General features: G+C 33.0%; 1 protein-coding gene across 6 annotated transcripts in view; it reads right to left on the bottom strand.

The window, feature by feature from the left end:
• LOC127716385 (serine/threonine-protein phosphatase with EF-hands 2-like) overlaps positions 1-24,279 on the bottom strand; it is a 214,437-nt gene that overhangs the window by 153,912 nt on the left and 36,246 nt on the right. For 4 of the 6 annotated variants that reach the window (XR_007988893.1, XR_007988894.1, XR_007988892.1 and 1 more), the window contains exons 11-16: positions 22,284-22,469; positions 19,828-19,976; positions 18,835-18,941; positions 16,704-16,873; positions 9,203-9,287; positions 6,593-7,614 (exon numbers count right to left, since the gene is read on the bottom strand). The exons of 1 other annotated variant lie outside the window; for it this stretch is intronic. Coding sequence is in view for 1 of the 5 variants with exons in the window: in XM_052222570.1 (XP_052078530.1) it covers positions 7,199-7,614; positions 9,203-9,287; positions 16,704-16,873; positions 18,835-18,941; positions 19,828-19,976; positions 22,284-22,469 (1,113 nt within the window). In the remaining 4 variants the exon portion in view is untranslated. Of the gene's footprint in view, positions 1-1,363; positions 7,615-9,202; positions 9,288-16,703; positions 16,874-18,834; positions 18,942-19,827; positions 19,977-22,283; positions 22,470-24,279 lie in introns of those variants that run through there. One more of the 6 variants, XM_052222570.1, reaches the window with a different exon arrangement.

Below are 24,279 nucleotides of genomic sequence, written 5' to 3'. Positions count from 1 at the left end.
ATTCATAGCTCTGATTCCTTGTACGGGTTCTGAAGGTTCTGCAGATTCTTGTGTGTTCTATTCTTTATTTATATTTCCTCATGTAATGAGGACTTTGTCCTCTATATTACCATATCAAAAAGACAAGCTTGCAAGACTATAATGCAAAACTCATTATAGATACCAGGCTTATAATTTTGTACATGAAACCCGCATTTTGTCTACATAAGACTCATCAGTGAAGCTCTAATCAAAACAGTTGTAAAACCAAATCAAATACGAAGTTGAAGAACAGTAAAAACCGATAATTCCTAAAAGTTGTACAAAGTAAAGCCATGGCTATCTATACCTTAGTGTTTCAAATAATTTAACATTTTATAAACAGTAAATTTACAGAAAAGATTCGCATCTCTTTTTAGCCTCTGGTAAATATATATAATTGATGTTTTCCTTTGTGTCAGTTCTTTGGTGGTAGGAGAAAGCTGGGTACCATAATACCAACAATTAATTTGTAGACTGACCTAGTGAACACAAGCAGGTGCAGCTTATCTAGTTTTTTTTGCAGATTACTGATACTAGTAAATAAGATACATCAGGTATCAAGAAAAAGAGACTACAGACACCTGATATATCATGACATACAACAATACCAACATTTTTTATACACAATTGTTTGCCTTGATGTCATGAATAATTTTTTTTAAACATCTATAAAATAAGAGTCTCAACCACTAATTAGGATATTAGTCATTTTGGAAAATAAATACTGATATAAAGAAGTATTTGTGAACAAAGTAGGACTTATTCATGTTCAAGCTGTAAGAATATTTCAACACCATACATCAAATAAATAAACTGTTGACACAGAGATATGTCTTGCCTGTCGGCATTAAATTCAGAAAAAGACCATCTGATGAACATTTCTTATCAATTCAAAGTCGCTGGACCATGATCTTATTGGCAGGGCCTCGAAATAGTCATCAAACTGATATGTACTGATAGTAATGCAACTTTATAGAAAATATCATTGGTCTATCACAAGTAGTTCCTATCAAAATGACATAAGCAGAAAACTTAACATTAAAAATTGCTTATAAATTCAAAGTCACTGGACCATGACCTAGGGGACAGGGCCTCAAAATAGTTGTCAAACTGATGTGTACTGATGGTAATGCAACTTTAAATTCAATATCAATGATCTATCACAAGAAGTTCCTTTCAAACTAACTTTAGCAGAAAACTTAACAATTGTTGATGCCGTCATCGTCGTTGCCGGAAAGCAAATCTATGTCTCGCCTTCCGCGACTTTCGTCGCAGGTGAGACAAAAACTATCCACAGTAATGTTATCAGTTATATCAATTATATCATAAAGAAAAATTGATGTCATGTTTTATAAATTTTATTACATAAATTAAACAATATCTTATAAACAACACCATATTTGGCATAGTGGTATAAAATAAAATAAACAAGAAATATGGAAAAATAAAAAAATAAATCATATTCCAAGTTTTTATAGTGCATTGTATCAATATTTCAAAGCTTAAATATCCAGTATAATTTGATGACCTGGACCCAGTTGTTAACTACCGGTTCAAATCAACTACAAGTTAACATCATATATTTTAAATGTTCTTTATTTAATTTGGGGTTAAAAGAAGAGGTTATTTAGACCTGTAAAATGCACTCAAAATCAAAAACTGTATGATACCATTACTGTTTGACAATTTTTAAACTTCAGAAGATAGGCTGTCTGAAAAGTAAATATTATCCTGGATTTAATGAAGCAATCTGACTGTGACATCATTAAAGTGATTTTATATGGTAGATTACAAATAAAATACCGGTAGGCTTAAATGTCAAAAACATTTGGCTAAGTTATCTTAGAGCACAGGCCCCAAATTAACCACCTTTGACCCTTGTGAAAAATGTGAAAAAACTGTTCTAAAAACATTGAATGGATTATCTAAACCTATTTGAGTTATGCAATGGTATTGTTTCATAAAATGTCAGTATAAATTCTAAACACATTAAACCAGATTACCAGCAGTGTACCTCCTTACAAAATATAATCCCAACAAAATTTATGTTGTTAAATGAGCCATTTTCAAAAAATAACCTGAATATCTTTTGATGAAATTATTAAATTTTCTTCATATTTACATATGATATGCTTTGATTTCTTTTTAAGGGTGAAGAGTGGTATTTTTTTTAAATCAAATTCATAAATCATGTTTTATATATACTTTAAATTTGCTTTGCATCAACACTTATATATCTATAAGAAATATAAATTTATACTTACATGAATAAAATGACCATATATATATACCCATTATTAAAACCTTGTGGAAAATCTACAAATGAGAAACTTCCCATTTTCTATTTTATTAACCTTTTCATACCTAAAATGTTGATTTTAGTTGACATATTCATCAATACCCATAATTAAAAATCTAATGTTTTTTGGAGATTTTGTATGCTTTAATTTGGGCTAGTCATAGATGTATGGGTTTATACATCTATTGGCTAGTGTATTGTTTTGCTAACTCAGACCATTGATGTATATCCCATCTATACTCAGACCAATATATTAAATAACATAATGTCATTAAACACAATCTTAATGTTTTACATTTTGACAGAACAAACTACAAAATATAATGCAATATCAGTAATTCCTTTTTACATTAAAACTGCAAAGTCAATTAATCTTAATTTTCACACATTCTTATAAATGTTAGTATAACAGATCATCGATGGAAGATGCTAGCATAATTTTTTTTTTTTAAATTGGATTAGCTAAATATAAGGCAAAATAGCAATTAAACTTTGAAGAACATGATTTTAATATTCAAATGTTTATTTCAAAAAGTAAGGGGTATAACTTAACACCCGTAGATGCAAAACATGTGCACAAGACAATAAATTAAAGCTTTTAAAAATTTTTACAAAAATAATTTTTTGTACAGAAGAGATATGTTACAATTATGATCATTTATGTGAAAAACTGCAAAAACTGAAAACATCCCACTTTCTTGATATTTAACAAAGCACCTGTTTTATGACAGCCTTTGTATATTAGGTAATCCAATTTAATGTATACTAGACTTTTGAATCAACATAATGTTGTAGTTTGTCTTTTTTCACTAGTTTCCCCATAAATGAATCCCTCATTGGCTGCTCCAACTTTTGACTTTTAGTGCTCCCAGTATAGATTAATCCATTAAATCAAATGTACCTCTGATAAAATGAAAAGGGTAATGTTTTATTGAGAAGAGTGTTGATCAGGTGTAGTGGATATTATCAAAAGCAAATAGATAACATTATTATATTACTTTTTTTTTTTTAGAAAATTAGTTCATTTAAAGTTTTTATATATATAATAAGAAACTGAATATCCTATTCTTCTATTCAAGTATGTATACAAACATCTCCTTATATTTATACAGAGTGCATATTTTTCAACTGAACTCCATTTTAAAGCTGAAATGTTGTTTTTACATCAAAGTAATATTAATGTTTTATAAACATCACACTATTGCTCATATTACAAGGAACCAATATGTTTTCCTACCAAGGGAAATAACTTCCTTTAAATTACTGTTAAATATAAGGGAGCTACCATTTGATTTTTATGGGGGGGGGGGGGGGGGGGGGGGGCTAGGATGAAATTTGAAAAAAATAGGCAGGACAGCAGTTTTGGGTAAAAAAAAAGGCAGGATGAGACACTTTGCAAAAAAAAAGGCAGGATGACAATTTATGTAAAAGGAAAGTCAGGATAAACTAAAAAAAAAAGGCAGGACCAAATAGAGTGATAAATAAAAAGGCAGGACAGAGATTACAAATATCAAATGGTAGCTCCCTAAGTTCATAAAGAAAAAGTTGTAAAGAAGACATTGAATCCAAAATTACATGATAGATGACTATACAAATTTTATTGTAACCACCTATACATAAAAGTCCTGTAGTTTTGATTGGTGTTAACAGGTTTTGTTTTCACTTAGTAAGTAATAAGGAATAAAAATTATTCATAAAAAACCCCCTAAACAACCCACCAACTTTTGACTCACTTTCAGTCATTTTGGACCTGCATTTTATTTGGTTCATAGAAAATCTAGTGATTTACATCTTCTATATACTTTTTTGGAGTACATCATGTTAATCTTTATCTAGAACATAGGTCAACTTGACCAGAAGAACCATGAAAAATACCAAACTATTACAGTCCGGGCTTTATTCCTACTGCAATTAAGTAACCATGAACATTAAACCCAAATTTAGCAATTAAAAAAATGAGCCGAAACTGCATGAAAAAAACTTTGCAGCCCCTGAAAATCAGTGTCAACTTATAATAAAGAGTTGCACCATGATCGCATGAAACACCCGTCAATTTTTCAACGAAGAAAGTTGCATAATTCCTCAATGTCAGAGATTTATAAAAACTAAAGGAAGCTTTATTTAGATAGATATAAACCAGTCACCAAAGTTTCACGAAAACTGCTCAAAGCATTATTGAGTTATTGTTCAAAAAACTGGAAAATTCCACCATTTTTATGAATAAAATCCCATAACTCGAAAACGCAGAATCTAAAATTTATATAATTCCTCAATGTCAGAGATTTATAAAAATCGAAAGAGATCTTACATCAAAAGATATAAACAATTCACCAAGGTTTCATAAAAATTTATTAAAGCATTTTGAGTTATTGTCCGACATGTTGACGGTGGACAAACAGACAGTCATTGGTATACCATAATATGTCCCGTAAACGGGGGTATAAAAACCTTATCATAAGCAACCTCTTTTCAAAATGTAGATGACCTATAATAAAATGCTCCGCAGGGCGCAGCTTGATACGACCGCAGATGTCGAACCCTGAACAGTTTGGGCAAGTATGGACACAACATTCAAGCTTGATACAGCTTTGCATTTGGATTGTGATTAAATATTTGACACAGCATAGGTTTCTGACACATAATGAATGTGGTCTAAGAACTTAAAAATTTTAAATTGGACATTAACCTATTATGGGCCAATATCCAAAATCTAAATACATGGTTAGATTCAGCATATCAAAGAACCCCAAGAATTCAATTTTTGATGAAATCAAACAAAGTTTAATTTTGGACCCTTTTGACCTCAATGTGGACAAAGTTGATAACGGGGCCCAAAAATCAAAAATCTAAATACATGGTTAGATTCAGCATATCAAAGAACCCCATATATTCAATTTTTGTTGAAATCAAACAAAGTTTAATTTTGGACCCCGACTTGGACCAACTTGAAAACTGGGCCCATAATAAAAAATCTAAATACATGTTTAGATTCAGAATATCAAAGAACCCTAAGAATTCAATTTTTGCTAAAATCAAACTAAGTTTAATTTTGGACCTTTTGGACCTTAATGTACACCAATTTGAAAACGGAACCAAAAATTAAGAATCTAAATACACGGTTAGATTCGGCATATCAAAGAACCCCAATAATTCAATTTTTGATGAAATCAAACAAAGTTTAATTTTGGACCCTTTGGACCTCAATGTGGACCAATTTAAAAACGGGACCCAAAATCCAAAAACTTAATACACGGTTAGATTCAGCATATTAAAGAACCCCAAGAAGTCAAGAATAAAACCCCATTGAAATTGGTCAAGAAATAAGCAATTTATACGAAGTATCTTCTTTTGCACAATACTGTGCAATTAAACATTTCTTGCTATTGCACAATACAGTACAATTGACAATTTCTTGCTATTGCGCAATATTGTGCTACTGGATATTTCTTGCTATTGCGCAATACTGTGCAATTGAAGATTTCTTGCTATTGCGCAATACTGTGCAATTGAAGATTTCTTGCTATTGTGCAATACTGTGCAATTGAAAATTTCTTGCTATTGCACAATACTTATTATATAATAATTTACACATCCTGTTTGGTGTGTATCTCCTACCATATTATTATTATTTGCTTTTAAATATAAATCAGAAATAACCAACTTAAAATGGAAAATTTTAAAAGAAAAAAAAAAGGAAAACCCCCCCCCCCCCCCCCCCCCCCAATTTTTTGAACCCCCTTATGATTCATCACCCCAAACTCAATCCCAGCCTTCCCTTTGTGGTATGGTACCTTGCAGTACAATTTCAGAGAGATCCATACACTTGAACACAAGTTATTGTCTGGAAACTAGAAAAATGTGTTTTTTGGCCCCTTTTTGGCCCCAAATTCCTAAACGTTCAGGGCGATTACCCCCAAACTCAAACCCAGCTTTCCCTTTGTGATATGAAACCTTGTAGTACAATTTCAGAAAGATCCATACACTTACACACAAGTTATTGTCCTGAAACTAGAAAAATGCTTGTTCTTTGCCCCTTTTTGGCCCCTAATTCCTAACACATTGAGGCAATTACCCCCATCATCAATCCCAGCCTTCCCTTTGTGGTATGGTACCTTGCAGTACAATTTCAGAGAGATCCATACACTTGAACACAAGTTATTGTCTGGAAACTAGAAAAATGCTTATTTTTGGCCCCTTTTTGGCCCCCAATTCCTAAATGTTTTGGCAATTACCCCCAAACTCAATTCCAGCTTTCCCTTTGTGATATGGAACCTTGCAGTACAATTTCAGAAAGATCCATACACTTACACACAAGTTATTGTCATGAAACTAGAAAAATGCTTGTTTTTTTGCCCCTTTTTTGGCCCCTAATTCCTAAAATTTTGAGGCAATTACCCCCAAAATCAATCCCAGCATTCCTTTTGTGATATGGAACCTTGTGGTACAATGTCAGAGAGATCCATACACTAACACACAAGTTATGTCTGGAAGTTACAAAAATGCTTATTTTTGGCCCCTTATTCCTTTACTGTTGGTACCATAACCTCCAAAATCAATCCCAACCTTCCTTTTGTGGTATTGAACCTTGTGGTAAAATTTCATAGAGCTCCATTCACTTAAACTAAAGTTAGAGTGCGAAAACCAATGTGTCTTCGGACGACGCCAGACGACGACGACGACGCCAACGTCATACCAATATACGACCACAAAAATTTTTTTGCGGTCGTATAAAAAGTGAAAGAACTGATTAGGTGTACAAGTACTGCAAGAAAAGATATAAAAAAAACCTATGCATCCTGATTCTTTACATAGGCTGTCTTCCAAAAAATTTTCATTTAATTCTGTTTAATATTCAAGGTATACTGTCGCTGTAATTTCTCATTCTAAAGTTTTATCACATTCTGAAAGTTCCTGTACTAAATTGTCATTTAATAAGGAATGGTCTTTACAACTAGCAGAAATTTCCACAATCTCATTTAAACTTGTTCGTCTGGAAACTTTGCGAGAAATCTTTCTGGTCATTTCTGTAGGAGACACATTGACTGATCTAATACTACCATTTACTGAATGAAAATCTGCTGATTCATTAGAATCCATACGTCGTCTGGTGCGATTTATACCAAAATGATCAACAATACGAAAAGCTTCCAGAAATTCATTGAAGTCAATTGATCCATCTTTATTAATATCAATGCTGTGTGCAATGTCAAGAATGTCTCTCTCTGGAACCTTAAGTCCTTGATGTTTGATCAACATCTTGATTGTCTCTTCAAATTCTTCCATAGAAATCTGACCTGCAAAAGATTAAAAAACAAATAACAAGTGATAAATTTATCAGAAATTGTGACTGTTTTTATGCCCCTACCGTAGCAGAGGGGGCATTAAGGTTTACTCTTCTCCATCTGTCCGTCCATCTGTCCCTCCGTCTGTCCATCTGTCCGTCCGTTCGTCCGTCCGTACATAGGTCCCAAAATTGGTTTCTGTTCTCTAATTTTAGTTTGCCTCAACACAATGTTATGAAACATATACACAATGCTTATAACCACAAAACTCAGATCAAGTTCTAATCTGGGTGGTGTCTTTTTTACTGTTCAGGAGTTATGCCCCTTTATAACGCTATATGCAAGAGGGGGCATCAGCTGTGTCCCATGGACACATTCTCCATTTATTTTTTATGTCATTCAAGTTTTTTTGTTCGTTAAAAATGTAGTAGTATTTTAAAATTGAGAATGGAAATGGGGAATGTGTCAAAGAGACAACAACCCGACCATAGAGCAGACAACAGCCGAAGGCCACCAATGGGTCTTTAATGCAGCGAGAAACTCCTGCACCTGGAGGCGTCCTTCAGCTGGCCCCTAAACAAATATGTATACTAGTTCAGTGATAATGGACGTCATACTAAACTCCAAATTATACACAAGAAACTAAAATTAAAAATGATACAAGACTAACAAAGGCCAGAGGCTCCTGACTTTGGACAGGCGCAAAAATGCGGCCGGGTTAAACATGTTTTTTGAGATCTCAACCCTCCCCCTATACCTCTAGCCAATGTAGAAAAAACAAACGTACAACAGTAAGCACAGTAAAACTCAATTTAAGACAAGTCCGAGTCCGATGTCAGAATAGGAAACAAAAGAAAATAAACAAAATGACAATAATACATAAATAACAACAGACTACTAGCAGTTACTGACATGCCAGCTCCAGACCTCAATTAAACTGATTGAAAGATTATGTCTTCATCATATGAATATCAGACACAATCCCTCCTGTTAGGGGTTTAGTATTATACCATCATAAAATATATGAGAAGAACATAACCCGTGCCATGCCAACAACTGGTTTTAGAATAAATATGTTTAATTCCGATTTAAGTTTGTATGTTTCAAAGTATTTTTTAAAAAGAAATAAAAATTTTATTTAATCAGTAAACTATTTTCATTATTTGTCTTCTTACATCATCATACAGTAATTTTTGTCTACCATTTGAATTTTTGTCCAGTACTACAAGCAATTGGTCATAATATATCAAATTTACTACTGTTTTGTGTGCCCCAACAGACCTGATTGTTGAGTTTGAAATATTACACAAATATATCATGTTAGTTTAAAGTGGTATTTTTTTGGCAAACATCACTTAGGAACACAATACATTACACAGTAACTTGTTCAATAATAAGTTCAATGAGATCTTGTCCAATAATAAGTTCAATGAAAACTTGTTCATTAATCAGTTGATTAAAAACTTGATGAAAACTTGTTCAATTATTAGATCAATGAAAACTTGTTCAATTATTAGTTCAATAAAAACTTGTTCAATAATAAGCTCAATGAAAACTTGTTCAATAATTAGTTCAATAAAAACATGAAATGATAACTTACCAGAATTGTCTTTATCTAAAATTCTAAATATAGTTTCTAAGTTGTCCTTATTTCTGTATAACATCTCTGTTAGGGTTGGACCATTCTGAAAAAAATTTATGAAAAATCATTACATTAAAAAACTGTTCCAATAAATCATGATACACCAGTTCAGTTCAGTTTCTTGTATATTCCTCCATTAGTTGTGAAGCACTACCCATAGGGTATAATTGTAGCAACTATATACACCTTAAAACATAAGGAAACATTTAATTATGTACAGATGACTGAATTTAGGCAATAATAATTACTAAATAATTAATATTATAATTAATTCATAGGATTATCATCATATAAGAATTTAGAATTTAAATGGTCTTAAATTAAACTTTCTTATAATTGTTAGTTAAAGGTGCTATACGTACATCAGAATTTATAATGAAAAGGTTATTTTATAAGACTTATGTAAAAGGGTTGGGGTTTAGAACAATTCAACATATATACATGAGTTTTCCTTCACAGTTTAAAATTACCTTATTTTAGATCTTATCATTATTCTTTAAAGGTACTTGATATCTTAAAACTTTGCAAAAAATTAGTTTAGGTCCTAATAAGTCATAAAATAGTAAGATGGTAAAGTAGGGAACTATTCTATTTTAAAAAAGTTTACTTATACTGTACTTGTGTTCAAGTTTTTTATCCTTTTTGTGCGCAGCATGTGCATCTCATAGCACATATTTCTAGCCAGAGTTTCAATGTTTTCATACACAGTTGGGTAACAGTTTATGTCCTTGCTAGTACAGTCCATTATGAGCTGCAGTAAATTCCCTTGTTGTATGATCTTCTTCTATGTTGAGGTATCAATTTCATCCATTGTCTGTTCGATTTTTGAGCAATATTTAGATCTTATTTGCTCCAATTCTTTGCAGCGTAGAATAAAATGTTCAAGATCTTCATTTTCCTGTTCACAGATTGTACATATCGGGTTAACTTTCGGATCGAACTTAGCTCTTTTGGCTTGTAATATGTACGTTTGGGTACTTATTCTTGCTTTTATTTCTCCTGCCTTTACATCTTTACTATTGTTTTTTACGCTTTTCCATATATTGTGTGCTTCATTTAATGGATTGTTCTGTATCTCTATGTATTTAAATGATGTTTTTTCCATTTTTTCATAATGACATTCAATTTTCCAGTATTCCATGATCTTTATTCCTACTAGTCTTTTCCATTCGATTTTCTTAAGTGGTTTTTCTATGTGGTAACTACTAGATTTCAAATTGTATTTTGATGATAAAGTCTTTTCCTCTTTGGTCTGAGAATGCTATTTGTCGACGCAGAATTTCACATTCTATGGTTCCTGAATTTCGAACAATATTCATGAAGAAGGTAAGTAGATTTTTGTCTAATGTGATGGCAATAGGTTCTGCTCCTACCAGGGTATAGACAGCCATATTTGCTGTATTATTTGGAAGCCCTTGAATTTGTCGGAGGATTTTTCTCACTACCAGTTCTAGCATATCCTTTTCTTTTGCAAGTAAGTTCATCACCTCAAGTCCGTAGATGCTTCTTGGTACTGCATATGTTCTCCATAGCTTGTATGCGACCATGGGTGAGAATCCCCTTCTGACATGTAAACCAGCTCCGAGAAGGCTGTATATTGTTGCCCTGCCGGTTCTTATTCTTTCTGAAATATTTGCCCGGTTTTGCTCGTTTCTTTTGATACCTAGATGTTTGGTTTCATTGGTTATATTGATGTCATCATCTTCGAATTACAACATTGTATAAAACAGCTTCAGATTTCATTGGATTGATTTTAACTAGATCTCTGCTTGTATGGTGCTGTACTATGTCTAATATTCCTTGTGCGTCTGCAGTACTATTTCCCAGGACAGCAATGTCATTGGCACATGTGGGTGCAGGGACTTGTATATCACCAATACATGTTCCAAGTCCACTTTTTAAAATGCTATCCAGTATGACGTTGTTGTAGCATTTATATTATAAATGATTCATGAATAGTGGATTGGCTTGATTAGGAATCCTGGATTGCTGATTTGTTAGCTGTACGCCAGTATGCTGATCACTCATTTGGTGTTGGTTTGTGTTCCTAGTATTATCCATATTCTGGTTATAAGGAAACATTCATGACTTCCTGGTCTTTGCCACATTCTTAGTTCTTTCTGTTGTTCCATTATTTGCAGTTTATTTCTTAATTCATTCATTTCCATTTGATGTTTAATTCTTAGGTCTCTATTTTCCGTTTCTAGCCTGAAGTTGTTCAGCTTCATATCTATTTTGTTTATAGTCTGCTCCTGTGAGTTGTTGCTACAGTTACAATTTGGCTGATAGCATTTTAAATTACCTTTGTCAATGGTGCTTTCTTCTGTTTGCATCCTAAGTAGATTGATTGTATTTCTAGTCTCTATTGGTATCTTCCATTATGACTAGTCTTGCTCTGCATTGTGCTAATTGATTTTCCAGCTGTTGAGTAGTTTCATTTATATTTTTGCACTTATATTGCCTTTTCGGTTTTGCTTTCATGTTTTTTGTCTCATCTACATTTTCTATTTGTTCATTTCTGCCATTCATTTCTAATTCTTCTGTGTTTGCATTTCCTGCTCCTTCGTAATATCATTTCTAGTTGGACTGTCTTTAGATGTATTGTCTGGCACGTTTTTAGCTATATGGGCCATTTCACTATATTCCTCTGTCGAGACTTGTTCTTCTATACTTACTTTTGGTATTGTTTCTTCTGTATCTATAATTGAGTTATTGCTTCTCAGTGATATATTAACCACGTCCATGTCCATTATAGAGCAGCTCCTACATGAATACTGTTCTTCTTCAGTTTGGCTTATCCTTACAGGATCAATGTTTTCACAAGTATAATGAAACAGTTGGCCGCATGCAATACAGTCTATGGATATTTCTGGTTGTGCTGTCTGATTGCATATGGCACAGTAGTTATGTATAGTACACATAGTCAGGAGCCTCCGGCCTTTGTTCCCGGGGGGGTTACTGACTATCCTTTCGGGTATAACTGTGCCGACAGCACTTGCCAAATCATACCCTGTTCTAACCAGAAAACATTGAAAAACATACCCTGTTCTAAACAGAAATATTGAAAAACATACCCTGTTCTAGACACGCCCAGAAATGTATACCCTGTTCTAGACACGCTCAGAAAATGTATACTTTGTTCTAGACAGAGACCTATATGTGCTAGACTAGTTCAGAAATGTATAGCCTGTCACCAAACAATTCATTAATGTAAGCAAAAAATTAATAATTGTGTCAATTTCCCGTAAACAAATACTTTGTTTAAAAAAAGACCCTGTTCTCACCAGCAGGGCATGAAAAAGCGAACCTGTTCTAACCAGCAGGACATGAAAAAGGGACCCTGTTCTAACCAGCAGGGCATGAAAAAGCGACCCTGTTTTGCGGCACACTCATACCACTAAAAATATAGGAAGTAACCCCCCCGGGCCTTTGTTAGTCTTGTATCATTTTTAATTTTAGTTTCCTGTGTATAATTTGGAGTTTAGTATAATGTCCATTATCACTGAACTAGTATACATATTTGTTTAGGGGCCAGCTGAAGGACACCTCCGGGTGCGAGAGTTTCTCGCTGCATTGAAGACCCATTAGTGGCCTTCGGCTGTTGTCTGCTCTATGGTCGGGTTGTTGTCTCTTTGACACATTCCCCATTTCCATTCTCAATTTTATGTTGATTGCACTTGTATCCTGACTGGGTGTTGGTTCATCTTCTGACCATTCAATGGCTCTATTCCAGTTACTTAGAAGTTCTTGGTCTGTATTTTGTATACATTCTGCCCCTTTGGATACTAGTATTCTATTACTGTGGTTGGTTTTAGGCTGATGAGCTGTTGTTTTTACAAGTGACTCATTCTGTTTTGCTCTTATTTCTATATCGGCTTCATTTCTCTTAATTATGTTTACCTGTTCCTCTATCTGTTTGTTATATATCTTATAGTCCCTCTTGATTTCATTCTTTATTTTATATCTTCAATGTGTGTCAGGAAGTGTTCCATACCTTGGCCATTAACCTCTACCTTTGATGTAGTATGGAATAAATTGATACGATAGAGTTGTCTGTTACTACTTCTATTTTTGACCGAATGTGATGTTCTGATGCATAGCCCTTGATTATCATGCTGGTGTTTTGGCAAGAGCTTGTATGTAGAGTGTTGTTCAAAGTATATGTCTATTTCCCCCTTTATAATTTCATAAGCAGCTGCTGATAGCTCTAGGATGTAGATTTGATGTTTCTGCTCAATTTTTATGTCCATTGTTCTATTACATGCTTCTAGCTTTTTGTCCAAGGCCCTGGTTTTATTGATACTAAAGTTTTCATATTTAGCTGGTGTATAGGGCTGAGGTTTGTTCTAGGTTCTTGCTGATGTTCTAGTCTGGATACTCATTTTTCACTTTAGATATTTATTTTTTAAGGAGGAAGTTCTATGTAGATTAATGTGCATTCAGCGGGGCTTCCCCACTAAAAGCTTGCTCAAATAAGAATTTTCCAGTTAACTATTATATCTTCCGATGTCAGGGTTTAATGAGTATGTAGATATATATCTCTATATTTGTTAGTTATACAATATAGACTAGGGTTATATAAAAGCTGTTATATTTCTATATATGAATGCAATTAAATATGGTTGTTATAAAGTTTATATATATATGTAAATAGTATTCTATTCTACTGTATTGATGATATCTATCTATAACATTGGTGGAGAATTTTGGTCGCTATTTTTCTCATCCAGAGCTTTGCTAATAATGAGTTTGGATGTACACCGTCAGTTTTGTATAGGTTAAAGTTGTAGTATTCGTCAGTACATGTACCGCCTTTTCTTTTAGATGTTTTTCGAATGTCTAGATCAAATTTTGGTGATTTTTCTGCAGATTGGTTTATTTCTTGGATGAAGGTGTTTAATTGATATAACTGGTTTTGAAGTGTTTGATCGTCTTCACTGAAAATGTCCGGGTTTTTGTGGCCTTGTGATCTGTTCCAGCACTGAATGGAGTATGGCGGAACTTCTAAGAAGATGATTTCTGATTTTGGTTTTATTTTGGTGATGACAGCCTTAAGTTCAATAAATTTTCTTCTTAGATGTCGGACGTTTGAATCGTTTTGGTTCAGAGAGAGATGTATCTGGTAGTTTTGTTAAGTTCGGTTAAATTACAGGTTCCTAGCCAGATATAAAATGTGATGTTTTTGTGTTGATGACAGATAGATGGTAATTCTTTTTCGGCCCAATCAATAGTTTGCTGTACTTTTTGTCCTTTTTTTGTGATAAATTTTATGTTTAAGAAGTCTTCAGTTGTAATAGCTCTCTTTATGTAGTTGCCTTTACTATCAGATATAATTATGGGTTGGCTTTGGGCTGTTTTATCCTGAATATCTCTCTTATTTACTCTGAAGTATCTGCTTGACTTTACAACTTTAGTCTGAGACATATATCAATCTTTGTGGGAACAGAGTTCTAAGTTTTCTTTTATCTTTCAAACACAGGATATTGGTTGAAACACAAGTACAGTGTGTTTAAAGGTTTGATTAAACTATATATATATGCGATAAAAATTTTAACAAGAAAATAAAATAAGAGAAGGGGGGTCTAGACTACAGACTATGTGGTCAAAAATTTGAACTTAACTAGAATAGAAAAAATTATTTAACTGTTCGAAATGATTATAAAGATGTCTGAATTATTTATTTTAAATATTTATAAGTCACAAAAAGACTTAGACTTACTGTCTGAAAAAATAAAATTTTATTTGTCAAAATTCAAATATGGTGCTGGAAATTTAATGGCCGTCCAGCAAGGCCTGCAGGAAAAGTTAGCTGAAAACACTGTGCAATTTACAAAAATGCCTGAAATTATTAGTTAAAACAAGGTATAGTGACCTATAATATTAAATTGTGAGGATGCAAGTGCAAATAAAGACTTAGAAACTCTCTGTATTTGGATCTGTGATCTGTGCAAAATCTTCGTGCTGCTATACAACGTCCTTTCAGAACAACAAGCCTTAAACATTTAAGACATTTAGAGTCACTATAATACAATTTTCTGAAGAAAACAATTATAAGCAAAGCAAACCTCATTTGCCATTCTATTATTAAGCATTTAAAGTCCTATAACTCTGTAACAACTAGAATTAAAGTTGTAAATATGGATCGAAGACATAGCTGTTTTAGAGATGACATGACGTTAAGTAATCATCAATTAATTAATCTCAATTTATATTGAACATATATGGAAATATTAAGTGTAAAAATCTTTAAACAACTCCAAAATCGGGAGTGCACAACTTCAATAGGTGTGCAAATTTTCTAAGTTAAAAACTGTAAGAGGAGTTCATCACACAAAAGTGGTATCATTTTCTGTAAATTTTCCTAAAAAATGATTTAAGTTCACAAGTTTAAAAAAAAAAAAGATATGACTATTCCATAATAGCAGGTGCACAACTTCAATATGTGTGCAACCTTTCAGGGAAGTTTCCATCATCTTGGTTTAAATATGTAGGAGGATTTAATTACATAAAAAGGTACTGTCTTTTATGTATTTGCTAAAAATGACATAGTTCTGAAGTCTGCAAAAATCGAAAAAAATTCAAGTAATTCCATAAAAACCGGTGCACAACTTCAATATGTGTGTAATTTTTCTGGAAAAACTTTAGGAGGTGACAACACAAGATTGTTATTGTCTTTTGTAAATAATACTGAAATGACCAAGTTCCCTATTCTGGAAAGAATGGGACATATTCCTAAAAAAAATCCATCATAGCAGGTGCATAATTTCAATATATGTGCAACCTTTCTGTGAAGTTTCAATGATCTCCTTTAAAGACTGTAGGAGAAGTAAATTACATAAAAAAGGTACTTTCTTTTGTGTATTTTGCTGAAAATTACAAAGTTCTTAAGTCTGGAAAAATTAGAAGAAAATCCTCGAGTAATTCCATAAAAGCAGGTGCACAAGTTCAATATGTGTTTAATATTTCTATAAAAATTGTAGGCGTGACTACACAAAATTGGTACCATATTTTGGAAAATTTGCTGAAAATTGACCAAGATTCCAATTCAAGAAACAAAAGAAATAATTAGATATCTATTATAAGTTTATCCTAAAAACACTTCCAGAATAGCAGGTGCAACAACTTCATTGATGATATTTACCCCAGTTTTTATATATATGATAAAGATTATGTTTACCCAGATATATCTATGATAAAGATGATATTAAACCCCAGTATATCTATGATAAAGAGGATATTGAACCCCAGTATATCTATGATAAAGATGATATTAAACCCCAGTATATCTATGATAAAGATGATAATAAACCCCAGTATAATATATATATGACAATTCTATGATAAAGATGATATTTACCCCAGTATATCTATGATAAAGATGATATTTACCCCCAGTATATCTATGATAAAGATGATATTTACTTTGAACCAGTATATCTATGATAAAGATGATATTTACCCCAGTATATCTATGATAAAGATGATATTGGTCAAACATTGTATGATACAGCACCATTTTATCACTACCAGGATCATCTTTGACAAGTTTTGACCTTAATGACCTCCATGGTAAATCCATCTTCATAACATATTCCATTACTATACACCATTCTTTTACTGCTACCTTTCCTGTAAAATACAATAACATATAAAGTTAAGGTGGGAGTTTAATAGAATTATTTACAATAAATATTTGTGGTTGTTGTTGTTTGTTGTTTGCTGTCTGCTATGATTGTTGTTATTTGTTGTCTGCTAGTGTTCGCTGTTTGCTATGGTTGTTGTTGTTTGTTGTTTGTTGTTTGCTATAGTTATTGGTGTTTGCTGTTTGCTATGGTTGTTGTTGTTTGCTGTTTGCTATGGCTGTTGTTGTTTGCTGTTCACTATAGTTGTTGTTGTTTATTGTCTGCTATGGTTGTTGTTGTTTGCTGTCTGACCTAGTTGTTTCTTTCTTATTGTTGTGGTCAAGGTCATGCTGTTGTATTTCTCTTTTTTTGCGTTTTATTATCCAGATCCTTTTCTGGCTTGCTGTGTTTTGCTCATTGTTGGAGTTCTGATGATAAGGGCTTTTCAATGAAATCAATTTTTTTTTTTACGTTTTAATATGGCCAGTGCAAACAGAATAGGACTCAAGCACTGCCGTGCATAATCTAAAAATTTACTCAATTTGATTCCATAAATTGTGACCTGATATATAAACAAATGTCTAATCATAATGTTAATAAAAGAATACATACAGATATTTTCAATCAATTTTTGTGTTGTCAGACATGACAGAAATGTTGCTAAACAACGCCATTGAAATATTTATATTAGGGATGTCAACGAGTACTCAAGTATCGCTCGGTAGTACCGAGTATCGAATACCAAAACGATACTCGACTAATCGGTTTCCTGTTAGAATATTGCTGTCTTCTTTTTATAAAATTAATCTTCTTGAGAACCTCTTTCGGAAAATTAAATAGGCATCACTAATTAATCATACTAGTAGATAAAATACATTTTAATTCGAATGCTTGTGCTAAATTGTCATTTAAAATGCCGGCGAAAATACGTGGGTTATACCTAGGCTAACACTTTAAACTAAACATGTCTTTGGCATTGGCACTCATACCACATCTTCCTATATCTACTTAGTCTTTCTGTCACATTGCCACTCATACCACATCTTCCTATATCTACTTAGTCTTTCTGTCACATTGCCACTCATACCACATCTTCCTATATCTACTTACTCTTTCTGTCACATTGCCACTCATAACACATCTTCCTATATCTACTTAGTCTTTCTGTCACATTGCCACTCATACCACATCTTCCTATATCTACTTAGTCTTTCTGTCACATTGCCACTCATACCACATCTTCCTATATCTACTTAGTCTTTCTGTCACATTGGTACTCATACCACATCTTCCTATATCTACTTAGTCTTTCTGTCACATTGCCACTCATACCACATCTTCCTATATCTACTTAGTCTTTCTGTCACATTGGTACCGTCAGAACAAGACTGTAATTTACAAAGTTGCAAACTGATTATCCCCAATAAAAGTTGACTAGAAATTGATTCCCAATAAAATAAATTCGTTGCATCCTATGGTGACCCTGAGTGAATAGTTAAACTTCTAATTCTTACGCCTTTGTAAACATTACATGTGTTTTCTTAGGGATTACCAAATACAATTGTTTGATATGTCGGGTTTTTCCTTGTTATAATTTTTAAATAGATGTTCATTAAATTATATTGATTAGATTGTTGTTTTTTACTTAATTAGTACTAGTGAGCTATTAATTATGGTGTGCAATTCTTTGTCCCAGATACTTATGTAGATGGTTTTTTGTCTGTTGAACAGCAAACCACAGAATGTTAAGTATGTATTTTTGTGTTTCTGTGTTGTAGATATATTCCCGAGCGAGTACTCGAGTATCGCTCGATAAAACCAACGAGTACTCGATTAGTAATTGTTCACCGAGTTGACATCCCTAATTTATATGGAATAATAAATGATTATTTGTAGCAAGTGCTTGAAGCTTTAAAATCTTTGAAATGTTTAAATAAAATTCTAATAATAAAATACAAGTATTCAAACCTGTAACAGACTTGTCATATTTTTCAAACTCCTGAACAAGCTGTGTTCTAGAAGCCAATATTTTCTCTCTCAAATCTTGTAGTGCTGACGTTTCAAAATTACTCACTCTGAAAAATACAACTCATAAAATTCAAATAAATGGCTAATGGATCATAATTTTCCAATAAATGGCTAATGGATCATGAAATTCAAATAAATGGCTAATGGATCATGAAATTTCAATAAATGGCTAATGAATCAACAATATACATGGTAAATACAATGTTCCTATGTTTGTTATACCTTTATAATACAGAGTTAACAGATTTTTATGAACTGATTTATATTGATAACCATAACTTTATTTTACTTACTCTGGCACCCTGAGGTGCAACAGGAACAATAATATACACAATTCTCATACTGAGGTCAATTAATTTGACAGTTAACACAGCTAGTTGAACTTCCTGTCCAGGAAGAATTACGAATTTGCAGGTGTTTCAAAGGAAAATCACTGATGAAATCTGTCATTTCATACTTAAAAAGTCTGAAGGCTCAAGAATACGGATGAAAACAGGTAATTTTCCTCATTCCCAGGATAATCCCCGGTGAGGGGTGAAATTTACGGGTGTCACCTGCAGAATACAGGTCAGTTGACAGGTATGGTTTAGGTTGGTAACTCTTTGAACCAGTAATGTACTTGTAAAAAATTCATCTATGCTTTTTAAGCAGTATTGTGAACAGAATCATATTAATCTGTGTTACTACCTTACTTAAGAGCTTACAATATTCTTTTTAAATTGGGTTCTATAAACGTAGCAGTGATTTCAGAGTAATATCCCTTTACCCACAACTATCCCCCTTAAAACTGGTTTAACCCCACTAGATTTTGTGCCTGTACCAAGTCAGGCTATCTGGACCATGTGTTGTTATCAGAAGACTCAGATGTTGGTGCGGTCTGTTAAGCTGTATATTTCTGGTAACTCCGTTAATTCTTTGACTTTATTACTGTACCTTTGCGTAAACGTAATTTTTCTCCGTGAAGCCTTGGTCGTGGAGTACTGTACCAGGTTGTATTGTAGATCCCTACCAACAATTTTCAGATAAGCACCACGATTACTTCCATACTCATAGTAATTAGATGCTGAGAATACTGTTAATACCTGTAATAGAAAATACAGGAAGTGTTCTTCTAAACTTCAAGTTTGGGCATGTCATTATAAATAAAGGGCTTCATAATATGACTAGCTATACTGTCTTTCACTGGTTATCCAACCCCCTGTACTAACTATCTGGATCAAACAAAATATTCAATAAAAAAAAGAAAGTTAAATTTTTCATGAATTTCACCACATCACACAGTGCAACTTGATGACATTTTATTTGTTTTGAATTAGAAATGTGAAATGAACCTTGTGTGAACATAGAGGTCTTCTGCAAAAGAACAGTTTGGGGAGTTATTCTTGCAAAGGAGTAGGTTCATGAAGGGTCCATATTGGCCCTTAAATTTTGTGAAATTAAAATTTAGTAATAGAAATAAATGATTGATGAGATAATATTCAAAATATCTGACAAATCTAAAATCATCAGCTCTGACACATTAGAACTATTGTGATGTCATTATGACGTTAAAATTGTCCACTAAAATGAAGAAAATAATAATTTTGACGAATATTTTCCTAAATATTAATAGTTTTTGCTTCAAAAGAAATTGGCCACATGCAAGGACCACCCCACCTTTTGTTAGGATGTGTATCTGACCCATATACATCTTTTAAGGGGGTCTCATTGGGGGGTTCTGATCCCAGATCCCGCTTTCTGTTTTGTCAGATTCACGTATCCCGCTTACACTATGTACGTAAGCAATTCTCATTTTATTGTAATTTCCCGTGTCCCTCTAGACTTCATTTCCCGTTTTCACGGCACAATAATTTGACTTTCACGTGTCACGCTTACAATAAATCGGCAATCCCGTGTCACGCTTAGACCCCAATGAGACCCATTTTTAATACCAATTTTATTTTGATCGAAGGGTGTGACCAATATTTTTCAGAAGTAAATACACCTTACAAAAGCACAAAATAAGGCAATTTGGCTAAAAACTTGTAAAATATCATCCATTTGAAGCTGTCAACATTGTTAAAATGAACAGCAGACAACAAAAGTGTTTAGTTTATTTAAATTTGCATATTCAAGATCGAAAATATAGGTTTTTACATTTACATACTTGTATAACCAAGTTTGATTGTTAAGGCCAATTTGAAGCCTTTGTGGCCATATTCCTTTGTTTGTTAGGAAGATACAATTAAAACAGACACTTCCAGACAATGACAGGTCTGAATTTGGATTGTAATTAAATATTTGACACATTATAGGTTTCTGACACAGAATAAATGTAGTCAAAGAACTTGAAATTGGTTATATGATTTGAATTTATATTCAATTGAAGATTTCTTGCTGTTGTGCAATACACTGTGCTGTTGCGCAATACTCAATAAATCTGTTTTCAGACTATAAACAAAGAATTAGCAAAATAAATTGTGACCCCCCCAACAAAAATAATTTTACCTCCCCCCCCCTCCTCCAAAAAAAATAATATTTGAAGAAATTTTCTTTTTGTAAAATGTGGTACAATTTAAGAGACATCCATACACTTAAAGGGGGTCTCATTGGGGGGTTCTGATCCCAGATCCCGCTTACTGTTTTGTCAGATTCCCGCAACACGCTTATTCATTTCCCGTTTTCACGGCACAATAGTTTGACTTTCACGTGTCACGCTTACAAAAAATCGGCAATCCCGCGTCATGCTTAGACCCCAATGAGACCCACCTTAAACACAAGTTATTGTCTGAAAACTAGAAAAATGCTTGTTTTAGACCCTCTTTGGCCCCTAATTCCTGAATGGTTTGGGCAATTACCCCCAAAATAAATCCCAACCTTCTACTTGTGGTATTGAACCTTGTGGTATAATTTCAGAGCAATCAAAATACTTATACACAAGTTATTGTCCTGAAACTAGAAAAATGCTTGTTTTGGGCCCCTCTCTGGCCCCTAATTCCTAAACGGTTGGGACCATCATCCCCAAAAACAATCCCAACCTTCCTTTTGTGGTATTGAACCTTTTGCTTAAATTTCATAGAGATCCATACTTAAACTAAAGTAATTGTCCGGAAATCAAATGTCTTCAGACAACGACGACGTGATAGCAATATATGACTGCAAATAAAATAACAATTGACTTAAACACAGTGAATATAAAGGAAGAATGTTTTATTAATACAAACAATTTACGTTCTGTTAAGTTATAGGAGTAAATTGTACCAAATGATAGTTAACAAAATACCCTGTGAAACTATGATTAACAATGACAGGTCTGAATAAAAAAACAGTACCTTACTGACATCAAAAGATAGGAACCACATTGTTAAGGTTAAATAAAAACTGTCAATCGATAAAATACACAAAATTACCTTTTGATTATGACAGAACTCGTATCCATCAGCTTTACATTCATGTGACCTGATAATACCTTGTAGCTGATGTTTGGATAGGAATGATTCAGTCACGTTACATCCAAAGTAAACCCCACCTCCTCTGAACGTGTTAGGAGTACACCCCACCTGTGTACGAGGATCACTCCACATTATATCTAACATCTGTAAAAATACAAATCTGAATGAGTTTGGAATACAGCCCACCTGTGTACAAAAATCCCTCCACATTATATCTAACATCTGTAAAAATACAAATCTGAATGAGTTTGGTGTACAGCAAACCTGTGTACAAAAATCACTCCACATTATATCTAACATCTGTAAAAATACAATTCAGAATGAGTTTGGAGTACAGCCCACCTGTGTACAAAGATCACTCCACATTATATCTAACATCTTGAAAAAATACAAATCTGAATGAGTTTGAAGTACAGCAAATCTGTGTACAAAGATCACTCCACATTATATCTAACATCTTGAAAAAATAAAAATCTGAATGAGTTTGAAGTACAGCAAACCTGTGTACAAAGATAACTCCTCATTATTTATAACATCTTGAAAAAATGCAAATCATATGACTTTATTCCGTATCTATACTTTTATGGTAATTAAAAATGGTGTTGAGTGGAGTGTACCAAGTACAGTAATTTTAATTGACCTTATTTCTATTTAAGAATCTGTGACACTTGAAGAAAATATTGCAACACTTGAACTTTTTGTTTTGTGGTGTATCACATTTTCTCATGTGACTTCAAAATTTTCTTAGAAAAATGTATAACATCTTAATGATTGAGGAAGTAAAATGTCAACCATATAGTTAAGAAGGATAATAAAGAAACTGAAGAAAGCCAGAGACTGAAACATCTTAAACTAGAGGCTCTAAAGATCCTGTGTCGCTCACCTTGGTCTATGTGCATATCAAACAAAGGACACTCTCCAACATTGTAGACGAGAATAGACTTCATGACAAAAATCTCTATTTTGTTGATCTTGTATTACTGATCTTTTAGTCTGTTTAGTTTCTCTCTATCTTCTTTAGTTTTTGCTCAAAACACAAAAGAGGGTAAAAAATATCCTCATTTAAGGGCAATCACTATATCGGCAAAGTTTGACTTTTTAATGATGATGGGAGTTTTTAACGACCTTGACTGGCCATACAGCCCTCGCACGGTCGGTACTTTTTAATAAATCTTGCCTTGCTGACCATTTTTGTGATTTAAAGTGTTTATTTATCTATTATAATTTAAATCATATAAGGCATAACGGAAAAAAAATGTTTCTCTCTATTAAAATATCATAGTTTTCATGATAATAGGCAAAAATGAAAAAAAATGGTAAAATTTGTCATTTATGGGCAATAACTCCTATAAGAATTTGTCTAACAGTTGTGACGTATATAGACAATTGGTAGAGCTCATCATTCTGAACATTTTGTTCCTTTCAGATTTTCTCTATTTATAACGGTTCAAAAAATAATAAACAAAACTTGCATTTTACCCCTATGTTCTATTTTTAGCCATGTCGGCCATGTTGGCTGGTAGGCGGGGTTATCGGACACATTTTTTTAACTGAATACCCTAATGATAATTGTGGCCAAGTTTGGTTAAATTTGTCTCTGTAGTTTCAGAGGAGAAGATTTTTGTAAAAGATTACAAAAATTTACAAAAAATTGTTAAAAATTTACTATAAAGGGCAATAACTCCTTAAGGGGTCAATTGACCATTTTGATCATGTTGACTTATTTGTAGATCTTACTTTGCTGAACATTATTGCTGTTTACAGTTTATCTCTATCTATAACAATATTCAAGAAAATAACCAAAAACTGCAAAATTTACTTAAAATTACCAATTCAGGGGCAGCAACCCAACAACGGGTTGTCTCTGATTTGTCTGAAAATTTCAGGGCAGATAGATCTTGAACTGATGAACAATTTTATCCCGTCAGACTTGCTCTAAATGCTTTAGTTTCAG

Source organism: Mytilus californianus, unplaced genomic scaffold (genome assembly GCF_021869535.1).
Source record: "Mytilus californianus isolate M0D057914Y unplaced genomic scaffold, xbMytCali1.0.p SCAF_9, whole genome shotgun sequence".
In the NCBI taxonomy this organism is placed as follows: domain Eukaryota; kingdom Metazoa; phylum Mollusca; class Bivalvia; order Mytilida; family Mytilidae; genus Mytilus; species Mytilus californianus.
The sequence above is the reverse complement of the archived record's forward strand: the minus strand, read 5'-3'. Positions and strand labels throughout refer to the sequence as shown.